At 45.8% G+C, this 17,474-nt stretch overlaps 1 protein-coding gene across 1 annotated transcript in view; it reads right to left on the bottom strand.

Annotated features, from left to right (window-relative positions):
• Window positions 1–17,474, bottom strand: part of hdac4 (histone deacetylase 4) — a gene marked incomplete at its 5' end in the record, with an annotated part of 124,776 nt that overhangs the window by 77,108 nt on the left and 30,194 nt on the right. Inside the window, 7 exons of the mRNA XM_084161596.1 lie at window positions 1,264–1,371; window positions 6,158–6,204; window positions 7,831–7,933; window positions 9,705–9,838; window positions 12,197–12,389; window positions 13,585–13,797; window positions 17,025–17,221. Of these exons, the coding sequence (XP_084017722.1) occupies window positions 1,264–1,371; window positions 6,158–6,204; window positions 7,831–7,933; window positions 9,705–9,838; window positions 12,197–12,389; window positions 13,585–13,797; window positions 17,025–17,221 (995 nt within the window). The remainder of the gene's footprint in view (window positions 1–1,263; window positions 1,372–6,157; window positions 6,205–7,830; window positions 7,934–9,704; window positions 9,839–12,196; window positions 12,390–13,584; window positions 13,798–17,024; window positions 17,222–17,474) is intronic.

The raw sequence follows: 17,474 nt of genomic DNA, 5'->3' as shown, positions 1-17,474 counted from the left end.
GAGGGAGAGAAGGAACTCAGATCCCATCTGACGATAGGGACCGCTTTCAAAGAGCTGTGTGTGTGTGAGAGAGCGAGTGTGTGTGATTTAAAGAGATTAATGGAATTCCATTGAGTTCTATTTTAGAAACATTGATGATGCAGATGCAATGCTGACTTGGACAGGCCAGAGGGTGGCAGGTGATGTTTATGTCTGGTTTCCCCCCCTGGGGTTATGTGTGTGTGTGTGTGTGTTTTTGCACGTGTGTGTGGGTGTGTGTATGTGTGTGTGTGCTAAGATGGGGTTAAGAGGCAAGGAGGTCACTTCCTGTGACCTCTAACACTTGTGTAGAGTGCAGGCATATTTTCATGAATCATTTCAGGTCATTATTCTTAGAAAGAGAGCCATGTCCTCGATAAATCCATGAAGATGAATGATAAATAGATGAATGGATGAACAAACAAGTCCATGAATGAATAAAACAAGTAAATAAATCTCAGTAACAACAACCAGTGCTGTTCAATAAATGGCATACATACTCATCAACAGACACATTCCAAACAACAACCTTCAAATAACAATAGATCACGCCCACTTTACAGTATGCACTAACTGCATCCCCTAACTAATGCTTCCAATTCCGCTGTAACAAGAAGGAGAGTGAATGTGCTAGTTGAAGCCCTAAATCCTAGCTGAAACTCTGTGCGAGCGTTAGCAATTTAGCTCTGAGAGGAATTATCATGTCTCCATTACCTTACCCAGCTCTGCGCCGCAGGTGGCTATGGTGTGCAGACTAATAAAGACAGGGTGTTAGCGGGGACTATTAGCGTTAGCGATGCCCGCGCACTAGGCCGCCCCCCGCGGGGTTCAAACGACAGTCGGGCGCTGCCAGGAGAGGCCACAGACACAGGAAGGCAGGCGGGCAGGAGGGGAGGAGTGTCTGTCTGAAAGGTGCTAATGAGAGCTTTGCGGTGTGGAAGGGGGCGGGGGGCATTCCTACCGAGTCTGGAGGTGTTAAGAGAGAGCACGGCTAACAAGGCTAAATGAATAAAGCTACGCTAGCCCTGTGCCTAATTAACTTGAGTGGGGCTAGCGTTAGCACCGTTAATGCGGTCTAATGATCAACACTCCACTCTGCCACCTATTCACCTGAGATGGGCTAGCATTAGCATTTAGCGTCAGTTGCTAGATGGCTTTATCATTGGTAATATAGACATTCAGACAGACAGCTTGACAGACAGGCAGACAGACAGACAGCGCCATGATGAGGGACATGGAGCTAACCTTGAGCTCTCCAGCTGCCACTTTGAAGACCAGCTCCACGACGGAGCCCACAGCCAGACGAGCTGCGCTGGACGAGTGGACCTCGTTCCAAATGGTGTCGCTGTCCACCTATGAACACAAACACATATGCACATTTATTAATGCACAATATAAACAGGATTACGTTTACGTGAGACGTGGTCCTCTGTAGCTCAGCTGGTAGAGCACGGCGCTTGTTACGCCAAGGTAGTGGGTTCGATCCCCGGGACCACCCATACACAAAAAAAAAATGTATGCACGCATGACTGTAAGTCGCTTTGGATAAAAGCGTCTGCTAAATGGCATATTAATTAATTAATTAATTATAAAGAATACAATTGGACAACGTTGGACCAGGACATTTGTCCTCCCAGTCCCAACAATTCCAGAGGTAGAGAGAGTGAAGGAGATACAGTGCCTTGGAAAAGTATTCATCCCCCTTGGCGTTTTTCCTATTTTGTTGCATTACAACCTGTAATTTAAATGGATTTTTATTTGGATTTCATGTAATGGACATACACAAAATAGTCCAAAAGTGAAATGAAAAAAAAAGTGCTAAATTTTTTTCTAAAGAATACATAACGGAAAAGTGGTGCATGCATATGTATTCACCCCCTTTGCTATGAAGCCCCTAAATAAGATCTGGTGCAACCAATTACCTTCAGAAGTCACATAATTAGTTAAATAAAGTCCACCTGTGTGCAATCTAAGTGTCACATGATCTGTCACATGATCTCAGTATATATACACCTGTTCTGAAAGGCCCCAGAGTCTGCAACACCACTAAGCAAGGGGCACCACCAAGCAAGCGGCACCATGAAGACCAACAAGCTCTCCAAACAGGTCAGGGACAAAGTTGTGGAGAAGTACAGATCAGGGTTGGGTTATAAAAAAATATCTGAAACTTTGAACATGCCACCGAGCACCATTAAATCCATTATTAAAAAAAAATTAAAGAATATGGCACCACAACAAACCTGCCAAGAGAGGGCCGCCCACCAAAACTCACGGACCAGGCAAGGAGGGCATTTATCAGATAGGCAACAAAGAGACCAAAGATAACCCTGAAGGAGCTGCAAAGCTCCACAGCTGAGATTGGAGTATCTGTCCATAGGACCACTTTAAGCCGTACACTCCACAGAGCTGGGCTTTACGGAAGAGTGGCCAGAAAAGAGCCATTGCTTAAAGAAAAAAATAAGCAAACACGTTTGGTGTTCGCCAAAGGCATGTGGGAGACTCCCAAAACATATGGAAGAACTACTGATCAGATGAGAATAAAATTGAGCTTTTTGGCCATCAAGGAAAACGCTATGTCTGGCGCAAACCCAACACCTCTCATCACCCTGAGAACACCATCCCCACAGTGAAGCATGGTGGTGGCAGCATCATGCTGTGGGGATGTTTTTCATCGGCAGGGACTGGGAAACTGGTCAGAATTGAAGGAATGATGGATGGCGCTAAATACAGGGAAATTCTTGAGGGAAACCTGTTTCAGTCTTGCAGAGATTTGAGACTGGGACGCAGGTTCACCTTCCAGTCGGACAATGACCCTAAGCATACTGCTAAAGCAACACTCGAGTGGTTTAAAGGGAAACATTGAAATGTCTTGGAATGGCCTAGTCAAAGCCCTCAATCCAATTGAGAATCTGTGGTATTAATTAAAGATTGCTGTACACCAGCGGAACCCATCCAACTTGAAGGAGCCTTGAAGAATGGGCAAAAATCCCAGTGGCTAGATGTGCCAAGCTTATAGAGACATACCCCAAGAGACTTGCAGCTGTAATTGCTGCAAAAGGTGGCTCTACAAAAAATTATTTTGCATCTTCAAAGTGGTAGGTATGTTGTGTAAATCAAATGATACAAACCCCCCCAAAATCCATTTTAATTCCAGGTTGTAAGGCAACATAATAGGAAAAATGCCAAGGGGGTGAATACTTTCGCAAGCCACTGTATGTGCACACAAGCTACAATACAAAGCCCCTAACCACACTCACAATCACACACAGTGTATACAAATCCCTTGTATTGTATCAAAGCTTGCACAGAGAGAGCAGGAAAAATGAACTTGATTGCTGAGCAAACGAGGCAGCAGAAAAGAGACTCTCAGAGTGAGTTATGGGTCTATCCAACTGACATGAATGACACCCCTTACAGACAGAAACTCAGTTTGGACAGCCAGGCTTAGTTCTTCTATATGCGCTAGCACGCATAGCCTACTGGCACACACACACACAAACACAAACACATGCATAAACACACAACATATCCACAGTTGCACAAACACGCACACAAAAACACACACATACACACACATGCACGTACTGTACGTCAATCTAAAAGGCAGGGGGAACTAATTTGCTCTTAACACGTCTGTCCATCTGAGTGTGCTTTTATTCACAGACATGGAGTGTCAATATTAGGCCAAGGGAGAAGTTTGGGAGAGATGGGGGATATACAGTAGATGGAGAGAAATATTAAATATTTTAAAGGGGGGGGGGGGGGGGGGGGGGAAGGCATGGAGAGTGATGTGGGATGGGGTGGGGGGAGCTGGCTAGTCCCCGTGTTGTGGAGGTGTGTGTGTATGTGGTCAGAGAGAGAGGCCAGGCATTCATCAGTCAGGGCTGATTATGCTGACACACGCCTGCTCCGTGGCCCCAATCACAGCACGCACACACACACACTCACACGCACACACACACCTTTACTCCTCTACACACCACTAGTCCTCATATTGTTGCACACACACACTCAGTATAGATATAGGACTCTTAACTCCTTGTTGTAACACTGACCGCATGTAAAAAAAAAAAAGTTTTTTAGTGGATCAAGGGGTTGACCCCTGGAACCAACTTGAGGTCACACACACACCACCTGGGTTAGGGTTGAATTCCGAGATGGAATAACCTAAAGAGAAGAAAACAGCTGGCAGAGGGAAAGAGAGGAGGAAAGAGAGCGAGAGCGAGAGAGAGAGAGAGAGAGAGAGAGAGAGAGAGAGAGAGAGAGAGAGAGAGAGAGAGAGAGAGAGAGAAAGAGTGACAGAGACAGGCTTCCAGTCGAATCGTGCATCCACTACAAGACCATGGTACTTGCCTACGGAGCAGCAAGAAGACCTGCCCCTCCCTATGCTCAAACTCTACACCCCAACCCGAGCACTCTGTTCTGCCACCTCTGGTCTCTTGGCCCTCTTGGCCCTCCCACCCCTCTTCTCTGTCCTGGCACTCCAATGGAGGAACCAGCTTCCCCCTGAAGCTAGGACAGCAGAGTCCCTGCCCATCTTCCGAAAACCTACCTCTTCAAAGAGTATCCACACACTCTCCCCCTGCTACTTTATTGAGGAAAATGTACTTACTATGACTGTGAAATGTGTCTGTCCCACCTAGCTTTCTTTAGATGAATGCACTAACTGTAAATTGCTCTGGATAAGAGCGTCTGCTAAATTACTACAATGTCAATGTAAATGTTGAGAAGGGATAGAGAGAGAGGGAGTGTGTGGGGACCTGCAGGGTTTCTGTGAACCTTGGGGTCGCCAATGGACTCAGCATACATGGCTTTCAATGGCATGAACGCTCAAGGCTAGAGTTAGAAGAAAAAAGGAAAATGTGGGCCTTTTCAAGTCATGCCAAGGACTTTGTCACGAATTAAGAGTCTGTGGTGCATTTACAATGCTAAGGAGACTGGGGTGGGTGGGGGGGGGGGGGGGTGGTGAAGGGGTGAGGGGAAGAGAGGGAAATGGGTTGGGTGGAGAGGGGAGGGAGGGTGAGTTGAATGAAGAGTGATGGCTGCACCAGAGTGAGTGAAGGAATTGAGTGATCGAGTGAGCAAGCTAAAAAACTGAAGAAGATGACAAAATGTGACAATGTACCTAGGGATGAACTAAGGAGTGTGTAAGAAAGTGAAAGAAAAGATTGAGTGAGCGAGCGAGGGAGGGACACAGGCCAAAGTATGTCAGTAGTTCTAGTCACTAAAGGAGAAGAAAGTGCAACGTCGGAAGGGCAGAGTAGCCTTGACGAAAGCGACTTGCAAAAGTAAGATTGAGTAAGAAGAGGCGAAAGACGTATGCCAGTATGATCAAGAGCGATAGGGGGATAAAAGAGAGAGGAAAGCGAGGGACCAGGGACCAAAGAGAGTGAGGGAACGTGTTGGAATGAAAGAGTGGTGGTTCTGCTCAGGCTGACAGGGTAATTTGATGAGCCGAGGCGCTGTGCTGGGACTACAGGAAGACAACAATTTAGCCCCATTTCCATAAAACAGAGCACAGCCCCTTCTGTTTCCCACCGGCAGCAGCAGGCACCGCAACAGACCCAGCTAGATACCCTCCGGGGAGAGAGATAGGTAGGGGGAGCGGGAGAGAGAGGGATTGAAAATCAGACCTCTGTCAACATATTGATCTAGGGAGCAACAAACACACAATCTGAGTTCACACACTCCAATACACACTCCCACACATACAGTACGCAAGGGAACACACGCCCCATGAAGACAGACAGACAAAATGTGGGTTGCAATCAAATGCAAGCATACACACAGAGGGTCACACAGATACACTAACCCAGCTGACCTTGTTCTTACCTGCCTCCCCCCCAACCTTCACACTGAAGTAAAAGCACACACGCACACCATTGCGCCCCCCCCAACCTTCCCCCTTCAGTGTCCCCCTGAACACACAACACACAGACAGCGCCCCCCACCCACTCTACAGGACACAGCTTGTTTATAGAAAACATATGGTCACAATTACCCACTCGACAGAAAGCAGAGCAACATTTTTGGTTGCCTCTGGTGCTCCAGGGTGTGTGTGTGTGTGTGTGTGTGTGTGTGTGGGATAACACACAACACCATTATTTAGACAGGGGAGGATAAGTAGGGAGTAACTTACCCCCACCCCTCCACAAGGCAGCCTCACGAACATGGGAGTCAATGAACCTGAGAGAGAGCGCGAGAGAGAGAGAGAGAAAGAGAAAGAAGGGGGGGGGGAAGAGAGAAAGAGAGGTTAGAGGCAACCGGCAGAATACTCCCTTGTCACACATTATGCCCTACCAGTCTCTCCAGTCAAGAAGCATCTGCAAGATGACTACAACGTACATTTAGACATGACATCCCCTTTGAGATATAAACTAATCTTGACCTGTACAAATTCTAGCAAAAACGTTGTAAAGTGGAAACCCCACACCCTTAAAACAACACCCTGCATGGTTTGAGAACATAGGCTACACCTGTGTATGTGTGTATGAGTATTAGTCCAGTCTAATCGAGTAAGCAGAATTTCACCTTTGGGCCTGAATATTAAAATGTGTCTAGGTGACCCTTCACTCTTCTTAGTGGGTCCTGAGTTGATCATTACACTTTTGCATTAATATGAATTCATATAGCAGACACTCCTAGATTCACTCATAAAATGTAGAGCATTGATGCATGACAGAATATACAACATAATCAAACATATTTGAAGTAAACACTTTTAAAACGGTGCAAGTGGAAATACGGAAAGTACAACAGTCCAAAACAGTGTTTCCACTGTGGGTACTTGGCCTATCCACAGGGGGTACTTGAGAAGACTCATGAGACCATAGGCTTACTGGTAAAATGCAAATGAGGGGGTCCTTCATGGGTACTTCGGGCAGAGCAAAATGTACTCGGTGCTACAGTAACCAAAAAGGTTGGGAACCACTCATCTACAACGGTCAACAGAATTCAATGACTGCGTTCTTCCACAGGCACTGCTGGTTAACTCCGATGACAGCCAGGGTGGTCATAGTTCGCTATTTGAGCCAAGCTGTCAGTCTCCCTCTCTCTCTCAACCAATAGGAAATATTTAGGTGATAGATCAGAACACTTTGGGTGGAGGGAGTAAACACAGAGGAGTGATGTCATGGAACATTGTGTGTGTGTGTGTGTGTGTGCGTGTGTGCGTGCGTGCGTGCGTGTGTGTGTGCATGCGGTCATTATTGGCAGAGAGGTGGTGGCCTTGACCGAGCATAGGGACAGATTTGAACTAGTTCCAACTCTGATGAGATAACATGAGAATGGAACGACAACAAAACAAGGTAAACAAAACAAGCTCTGTGGAGATATAGTGAGTGAGTGTCCTGGCTTTTTCTTTACACAGAAGGCAAGTTGATAATGGTCTGGTAGAGGAACATTAGACCAGCTCTGCCCTGTAATAACAGACAGCGGAGGTGTGAGGGGGGGAGATAGTGGTCTGTGGAAGACTGTTATTGTCGTATACACTATCATACCGTAGGCAGTCTTGTTCATGTACTGTACTATGTACATATACGGGTCAATAACTTCTGACATGCATTGATGTCAATGGAAGACAGTGTGAAAATTTGACTTCAGTGGAAGTTGGGAATCGCCCTCACTATACTGAGAGCATCTACACAATGGATCCTGTATAGTGTATTATGCAACAACATCCACTTGGGTCTGGGCTGTATCCACAAAGCATCTCAGAGTAGGAGTTCTGATCTAGGATCAGTTTAGCCTTTTATATCATAATGAATAAGATTATATGGACAGGTCCGAGATCAGCACGGGTGTAGGACTTACTGTCTAGTTTCTGTCGGAGTGGGTTGGTTCCATACAGAAGGACGTGGGCCTCAGAGTGAACCGTCTGCAACTCCTCCAGAGTGGCTTTCCGCCCTCGGATACACTGCAGAGAGACAGAGACAGAGGTAGAGGTAGAGAGAGAGAGAGAGAGAGAGAGATAGAGAGAGAGAGAGAGAGAGAGAGAGAGAGAGAGAGAGAGAGAGAGAGAGAGAGAGAGAGAGAGAGAGAGAGAGAGAGAGAGACAGAGAGAGAGACAGAGAGACAGAGAGAGAGGGGAGAGAGTTGGTAACACTTACTATGACACCTGTATCTGTAATGCTTTATCCATTAGTTATATCACACTCCTGCTTTACTAATCCCCAAGGGTCACCTGAGCTTTTGATGGACAGGAGGGATGGAAAGATAAAAAGTAGGGAGTTAAGGAGGAATGGGGAGGAGGGGGGACAGGGTAACACCTGCAGCCAGGAATCTCCAATTAGTAACAGTGGTGGTTGTAAAGGTGGTCCGAAGGGTGTGTGAGTGAAAGAGAGACAGAGAGAGAAAGACAGAAGAGAGAAGAGGAGAGGGGAAGGGAAGGGAAGGGAGGGGAGGGGAGGAAGTCTGGGGATGGGACTTGTTTGTTTGATTGTTTGTTTGTGCCATTCAGGAAAAACAGAGACGGCAGCTATGCAACCAAGCGTAGCGCTGATGCAGTGAACGAGTGAGATGCAGAAGAGATCAGACACAAACACGCACAGCGCAGTGCGATGCAAGATAGATTATCCCCATTTAGGAACCATCTGAACCATCTGATCTCTTCTGCATCTCACTCGTTCACTGCATCAGCGCTACGCTTGGTTGCATAGCTGCCGTCTAAATACCTCTCAGATGAAGAGTAAAGCATGTCTCTTGCTGAGCAAGTTTGTGTGTGTGTGTGTGTGGTAAGTATGTGTGCGCACGTGTGTGTGTGCGTGTGTGTGTGTGTGTGTGGATGGTCACAGAACAGGTGCAGTGCGTGATAAGACCCACTATTAGGTCAAATTCAGCTTAAACCCACTAGCAGCATTTTATCTCTACCAGCGCTTCAAAACAACCTAATACTTCAAATCAACCTAATACTTCAAAACAACCCCCTAAGCTAAACACTGGTCTAAGATCAGTTTAGAATTTTTCCCCCGAATGGTTATCGTTAGGATTTGTCAAGGTATTGGCTACAGGCAACTTGCTGTGGGGTGTTTTGTCAATGGGGAGGTTGGTTTAACACTGCCCTCTCCTGGTCAGAAATGGTCTGAAAGTGGAATAATGGGTCCATCCCAATAGTCCAGGTTGGATGGGGAAGCCACTTCATACTATTGAGATAGGTTGGCAAACAAGCTTCCTCAGTTATTACTTTGACAGGGGACCTGAATGTATACTCTAAAGTGGATTCCTCTTAGTCTCTGCACTGATCAAAAAAAATACTATATAGGTGAAAACACCGAGCTGGCCACACTTTAACCTGTCCTATTACTTTTAGATCAGTGCTGAAGTGAGGGCTACAATGTAAGAAAGCCAGTTAACATTGAACATTTTAGTCATTTAGCAGAAGCTCTTATTCAGAGTGACTTACAATTAGTGCATTTATGTTAAAGGTACTGTATATCTCGGGATTTTGGCAATGGGGGGGATTTATTGAAGATAATCTTTAAAGAGTTAGGGTTTCAGACATTTTTGGAAGATGGACAGGGACTCCACTCTCCTGAGGTTAGGGGAAGCTTGATCCACCTTTGTGGTGCCAGGACAGAGAAGAGCTTTGACTGGGCTGAGCGGGAGCTGCCCTCCCGTACGGGTGGGAGGGTCAAGAGACCAGAGGTAGTAGAACGTAGTGCTCTGGTTGGGGTGTACGGTTTCCGTACCTCACACTTTCCCCTCAGTCCCGTCTCCTGTAGTCGGGACCAGATGCTCTGGATGCGTCCGGCGTGCTCTGGGTGTGTGTTGGTGTTGCCACACATACACTGGTGCTTCTGCATCAACGTGTCATACACCAGGCCTGGAGGGTGATGGGAACACACACACACAGGGTTATGAAAGACAATGTTATGCGACTGTTTGGGAGACATTGGTTCTCACAGGACAGCACGCACACACTGCACTGCATGGCTGATCAGTATGCTGGACACTGGGGCTCTCAGAGTGGTTTAAGGGAGAAAGAGAGTCAAGGACAATTATTTTTGTTTTCAGGGAGAGAGGACACACTAATCTAAGAGAACAGGGAGCTAAGCCCTGTGTGTGTGTGCTTGCATGTCAGTGTGTGTGTGTGTGTGTGTGTGAGTGAGATACAGACAACAGGTTAGAGAGAGAGAGAGACAGTGTGTGCGTGGTGTCCTTACCTATATCTACCTCAATCACCTCGTACCCCGTGTATACAGCCAAATTATCGTTACTCATTGTGCATTTATTCCTTGTGTTATTCTTTCTCTTTTTTATTTATTTTATTTAACGTTTATTTAACTAGGCAAGTCAGTTAAGAACAAATTCTTATTTACAATGACGGCCTACGTTGTTGGGATGCATTTCACTGTTAGTCTACACCTGTTGTTTACGAAGCATGTGACAAATTTGAATAGTGTGAGCGTGCGTGTGTTTCTGTGCTTGCGTGTGCACGTGTGTTAGTGTGTGTTTGTGTGTCTGTGTCTACACATGCGTGTGTGAGTGAGTGTCCGTACGTAGAGTTGAAGTCGGAAGTTTATATACACCATAGCCAAATACATTTAAACTCAGTGTTTCACAATTCCTGACATTTAATCCTAGTAAAAATTCCCTGTTTTAGGTCAGTTAGGATCACCACTTTATTTTAACAATGTGAAATATCAGAATAATAGTAGAGAGAATGATTTATTTCAGCTTTTATTTATTTAATCATATTCCCAGTGGGTCAGAAGTTTACATACATTCAATTAGTATTTGGTAGCATTGCCTTTAAATTGTTTAACTTGGGTCAAACGTTTCGGGTAGCTTTCCACAAGCTTCCCACAATAAGTTGGGTGAATTTTGGCCCATTCCTCCTGACAGAGCTGGTGTAACTGAGTCAGGTTTGTAGGCATCCTTGCTCGCACACATTATTTCAGTTCTGCCCACACATTTTCTATAGGATTGAGATCAGGGCTTTGTGATGGCCACTCCAATAGCTTGACTTTGTTGTCCTTAAGCCATTTTGCCACAACTTTGGAAGTATGCTTGGGGTCATTGTCCATTTGGAAGACCCATTTGCGACCAACCTTTAACTTCCTGACTGATGTCTTGAGATGTTGCTTCAATATATCCACATAATTTTCCTTCCTCATGATGCCATGTATTTTGTGAAGTGCACCAGTCCCTCCTGCAGCAAAGCACCCACACAGCATGATGCTGCCACCCCCGTGCTTCACGGTTGGGATGGTGTTCTTCGGCTTGCAAGCATCCCCATTTTTCCTCCAAACATAACGATGGTCATTATGGCCAAACAATTTTATTTTTGTTTCATCAGACCAGAGGACATTTCTCCAAAAAGTACGATCTTTGTCCCCATGTGCAGTTGTAAACCGTAGTCTGGCTATTTTATGGCGGTTTTGGAGCAGTGGCTTCTTCCTTGCTGAGCGGCCTTTCAGGTTATGTCGATATAGGACTTGTTTTACTGTGGATATAGATACTTTTGTACCTGTTTCCTCCAGCATCTTCACAAGGTCCTTTGCTGTTGTTCTGTGATTGATTTGCACTTTTCGCATTAAAGTACGTTCATCTCTAGGAGACAGAACACGTCTCCTTCCTGAGCGGTTTGACGGCTGCGTGGTCCCATGGTGTTTATACTTGCGTACTATTATTTGTACAGATGAACGTGGTACCTTCAGGCGTTTGGAAATTGCTCCCAAGGCTGAACCAGACTTGTGGAGGACTACACATTTTTTTCTGTGGTCTTGGCTGATTTCTTTTGACTTTCCCATGATGTCAAGCAAAGAAGCACTGAGTTTGAAGGTAGGCCTTCAAATACATTCACAGGTACACCTCCAATTGACTCAAATGATGTCAATTAGCCTATCAGAAGCTTCTAAAGCCATTTCTGGAATTTTCCAAGCTGTTTAAATGCACAGTCAACTTAGTGTATGTAAACTTCTGACCCACTGGAATTGTGATACAGTGAATTATAAGTGAAATAATCTGTCTGTAAACAATTGTTGGAAAAATTACTTGTGTCATGCACAAAGTAGATGTCCTAACCGACTTGCCAAAACTATGGTTTGTTAACAAGACATTTGTGGAGTGGTTGAAAAACAAGTTTTAATGACTCCAGCCTAAGTGTATGTAAACTTCTGACTTCAACTGTATGTGCATTTGTGTGTATGATACAGACAAGGGGTGCTTGGACACTAACCAGTGGTGAAGCAAGGCTTGGTGGGCGGTTCCTGCTGTACCACAATGGGGGGGAGGCAGGCCGAGGCAGGAGATGATTGGGCCCTGGAGAGGGGACGGTGCACTGGGAAGGTGACCGACAGGCCGGCTGACTCCATAGAAGCCTGGTAGTTCCTTAACTGGATCATCCTCTGCTGCTCCAATAACACTGCCTGCTGCTCAGAGAGACAGAGAGAGAGAGAGAGAGAGAGAGAGAGAGAGAGAGAGAGAGAGAGAGAGAGAGAGAGAGAGAGAGAGAGAGAGAGAGAGAGAGAGAGAGAGAGAGAGAGAGAGAGAGAGAGAGAGAGAGAGAGAGAGAGAGAGAGAGAGAGAGCAAGAGCCAGAGACAGAGACAGAGAGAATGTTACACACACGTAAGCGACTACACACACACACACACACACCAAATTCAGCTTTTGTGTGCATCTGTTGAACTGCTGCAAGATTTCTTACTAGCCAGAAGATGGCGCTTGATGCATATGAATCCATTATCATAAGCCAGACAGACATGTTAATGTGGGAACGACTTTAGGAACATTAAGATACAGAGACAAATGTTTTGCAAGTATGCATGCATTCAGTATCATTTCACTTATAATCAGCCCAATTCCTGTGATAGCCTTTTGTGGCACTGGCATACTTGTATTTAGTATGAACGCTATACTATAGGTTTTTGTCGTAAGGTGCAATGGGATTCAGATTCTAAAACTGCACTGCCACTTAGTGAATTGCCACTACTGTAACTAACATAGCAGGATTGGACTGGGGCTTCGCTCCTGCTCTAACACTTCATTTCCCAAGGGCCACCAGTGCTCTACTTCTTGCCGGGGGATGTGGGGTGTGTGGGCGTCATGGTGACAGGAAGGACAGTGGATTGGATTTGGACCGACTGCAGGGCTGCATGTTAGACAGGGATGACATGGTGTTCTGGCTAAGTGTGTTTGTGTGTGTGTATGTGTGTGTGTGTGGCCCTCGGGAGGCTAACTCAGATTCAGCAGTAGAGAGGAGGCGTGAGGCTGACCTCAGCCATTCAGATAAAAACCTGCACGCTATTTCACTTTGTGAGTAGGAGTATAGTGTGTGTGTAATTGTGTGTGCTTGCATGTGTGTGTGTGAGTGGTTGTTTGTGTGTCCATACAGTAAGAGTAAGCCATGTGTGGGTGTCTGTTTTTCGTGAACTGACTATAAATGAAAATAGCCTACATTCTGTTCACTATCACACATGCAGTACACGTGAGTGTAGTCTTCTTTCTCTGTATGTCTGTCCATCTAGATACTCCAGCTCTCTTCAACTGGTGATGTTAATCACATTTGAAAAAGGTTGTGTGTGCGAGTGTGTGTGTTTGTCCTCTACGCTTCCCTCTCTCCTACCTGTCTGAAGAGCAGCTCCTGGTCGACCATCCTCTCTCTGTTGTCCCACTCCTCTTCCTGGGGGTCCGGGGGCTCCTGCTTGACTGTCACCCCACACATGAGGACTCCTTCCTGGGGACACAGGGCTTGGTGCTCCCTTAGCTCCTCTTCTGTCTCCTCCGGGTGGCTCTCGTGCTGTCGACCCGGCCCTGGCTCGCTGGGCTTGGCCATCATCTGAGGGGGGGGGGGGGGGGGGGGGTTGTCAAAGGTTAGAAGATACAGCACTGGGTATGGATAAGTTACACATACCTGTACCAAACCTAAGTAACAATAACTGTTGCAATTCATAGGTTGTGACATGTTCTATCGCTGGGTGACGCCATAGAAAGCCCACTTCCTTGATGCCTATGGGGGCAGTATACTATTTTCCAGATTTTCTAAAATGTTAAACGGTAATGGAAAGTTAGTCAAGTGCTTCCCAAAAGGTGAGTCGGGACCCTAAGAGTGGACCACCACAGCCAGTCCCTCTTGGGTTGTCGCTAGAAACATGTTATTGTCGATCAAGTGGCTCACAGGCAGCCCAATTCTGATATTCTTTTCCACTAACTGGTCTTTTGACCAATCATATCAGATCTTTTCACATCAAATATTCTTCAGAGGACCAATTAGTGAATAAAATACCAATTAGTGAATAAAATATCAGAATTGGGCTGCCTGATTAAATGCAATCAAAGAAATTCAAAAGCCTCATGTCATCACATAAATGTTTTGTGAACCACTGATCTAGGCAAGTTGCAGCAGAGCCATATCTAACCATAAGGATTCAATCCTATCCTTTATTTTCTTCTCCAATGATCCAAGTGTTTTCTATCAAGTGTAACTGTTATAGTACTGTTATTGTACTGTTATAGTTAGACAGTGATATGATCGTCTATATGCACATAGGTGAATTTATACAAGTTCAAAAGTGGTTCACAATTACAATCTCTCTTTGCAAACATTTGCAAACACTTCCTTCGGGGTGCAGAGGAATCCATAAATCCACCGAGGAACATGTCTAAATATAAACGTATGGTAAACAAACGTCACTGCTCATCTCCAAACCGGCATCTATTAGCTCAGATGACAAGCTGACTGGCTGGCCCTTATGACATGTTGCCAGAGGCAGTGGTGGCTGGTTTGTTTAGAGTATAAAGGTTAGTCAACCCACGGTCTTCGGGTTCACACAGACTCGCCATGAGAAAAAGAAAACAGAAGAGAAAGAATGAGAGAGAGCGAGCGAGAGAGAGATAGAGGTGAAGCCTCATCATAAAAGTAGAGAGAGAGAGATAGAAAAGGAGAGAGGACTGAGGTCTCATCATAACAGTAGGGAGAGGAAGGGAGAGCGAGAGAGGGAGATTATCCTCTATAAACAGGAGGACAAAGAGGGTACTTCTGTTAAATAAAACAAGTGCGGGAGAGAGGGATCAAGAGAGAACATCAAAGTTGAGAGCAAGGGGGAATGAAGGAGGGACGTTGGGTAAGGTATAGGGTTTAGAGAGGAAGGTGAAGAGAGTGAAAAGAGAGAGAAATCAGAAATAGAGTCAGAGAAGGCAGCCCAGAGAAAGTGATAAAGAATGATAGCCAGATGAGGGCAAGAGAAAACTGAAGAAACTGAGACACAGAAATAGAGAAAGAGAGAAGGAAATAGATAAACAGACAGAGCATGAGAGAAACAGACAGACCGAGAGAGAGAGAGAGAGAGAGAGAGAGAGAGAGAGAGAGAGAGAGAGAGAGAGAGAGAGAGAGAGAGAGAGAGAGAGAGAGAGAGAGAGAGAGAGAGAGAGAAGGAACGAGACTAACAGAGAGAGAGAGAAGGAAAGAAAGAGAAGTAAAGAGAGAGAGTGTAATTTCAAGACTGTGGCGGATGTTGCTGCCAGGCCAGCTGGGTCCATCTAGCTCGGTCGCCACGGGGATGGCAAGGGAAACTACTACACCCCCACACCCCCCGTCCTTCACTCCCCTTTTCAGTGTCCCAGATCGTAGCAACCATGTCTGGCAGACGCACACATGGGACCCTGTTGGCATGACGCCAGGGGAACCGGCTCATTGACGTCAGAGCGCCGGTCTCTTGCCTCATCCCCATCTAAACACAAGCCACTCTTTTTACACTCCACCCCCCTCTTTTATTCCCCTTGACTCCCTCTCTCTTTTTCTCTAAATTCTCTCTATTTTTTAAAGGGGAAACTCTCTTTTGGGATTTACACCAGCTTTGCTTTGAAGTTGGATGCAAAATAAAGTTAAAGTTTTGGAGAGAAAGTGGGAGCCTACTGTAGTTCCTTTATAATGCTTAAATACTGGTAGTTAAGCAACTCCTCGACACTTAATATCCAAATATACATTTATCAAGCATTTCAGCTTTGCTGTACCTTTCATCCAAAACATAAAGCAAAAAGCAAGTCTCCTTCAAATACAAAACTTTTTGACAGTAGATGACAACGTAACAGTAGCAATATGGAATTATTGATATCATGGAGACAGCTGATTCAAGTAGTAAAGTGACAAGTGACCTCTTACGGATCACCAGCAAATAATCAATGGATCATGAGAGTCAGCAACCCAAAATATGACTGAGTTGATTTAGCCGCATGCTAACCTGGATCCTACCACTCCCATTGCTTTTCAAGAAACAATGCAAATGCTAAACGTTGGGAAGTAAACAAAGCCATATTCTTCATATTCTTAACCGTTGACCACTGAGAATCCACATGGATCACTTGCTAGTTCTGAGGTAAATTCTGAGGTAAATTTGTCATTTGGTTGAACTACCCCTTTAAAATAAAAACATTTATAGGCCATATTCTTCATATTCTTAATCGCTGACCACCGAAAAACCACATGGATTACTTGCTAGTTCTGTGGTAAATGTATAATTTGGTAATATCCATTGTTACATGTCAATGTGGCCATGTGTCAGTGAGGGACATAAGTAGGGGAAAACAACAGAGACTCAGAGGATAATAGTATATCATCCTCAGGGAATGTCACGTCACAGGAGAAAAAAAGAGCAATAATTATCTCTCTACGCCCCCACCCTGCTCCGGCCTTATGATTCTCTATCCTACCTAATCACCACACACACGCAAACACACACACACTGAGCTTCCTGTGTGACCATATAAGGAAGTGGCTTCCTCCATATGAGGTAGTTGCTATGGCGACGGAAGAAGCGAGCACAGGAACATGCACGCAGGGCAGGCAGACTCTGACAAACACTTAGCCGATGTACAGCTGTTGTGTTACTGCTGCTGGTGATGGGGGGGTGTTGCTTTTGCTTAATGACATAGCAGACACACACTTACACATGTACACAATCACACTCGCACACACGCATATACACATGCCCACACGCCCCCACCCCCTCCCACACACACACCCGCCCCCACACCCACCACCTCCTCCCAGACACACACCACACATACCTTGTTGATGTGCAGTTGCTGCTGCTGGAACTGCTGCTTGTGTTTCTCCAGGAACTGCTGGTGCTGCTGCTGGACTACCAGCTGCTGCAGGGCCTGGGCGTTCTGGGGCAGAGGGGCCGACTGGGTCCTTCCTAGGGGACGGTGCTGCCCACGCAGCTTGTGGATGGAGGGCGACTGCAAGGGCAGCCCGCCCAGGCCTGAAACACAGGAAACACCGACAACATTAAGAGGATGAGCCACAAGTAACATTGGGGACCCACTAAGTGGAGGCTGGTGTTGAAACCGGAGGACAGACTGATTGTTATGGCTGGAATGGAATGAGTGGAACGGTATTAAACACACTCATTACATTCCAGAAATTACTATGAGCCGTCTTCCTTTCACCAGCCGCCACTGACACCACCATGGAAGGTGGTCCTTCGAAACCAGGATTTTGGGATGATGTGCTTT

The sequence above is a fragment of the Coregonus lavaretus genome (genome assembly GCF_964263955.1).
Source record: "Coregonus lavaretus genome assembly, chromosome: 5".
Taxonomy (NCBI): domain Eukaryota; kingdom Metazoa; phylum Chordata; class Actinopteri; order Salmoniformes; family Salmonidae; genus Coregonus; species Coregonus lavaretus.
This window is presented reverse-complemented; position numbering and strand designations above follow the sequence as displayed.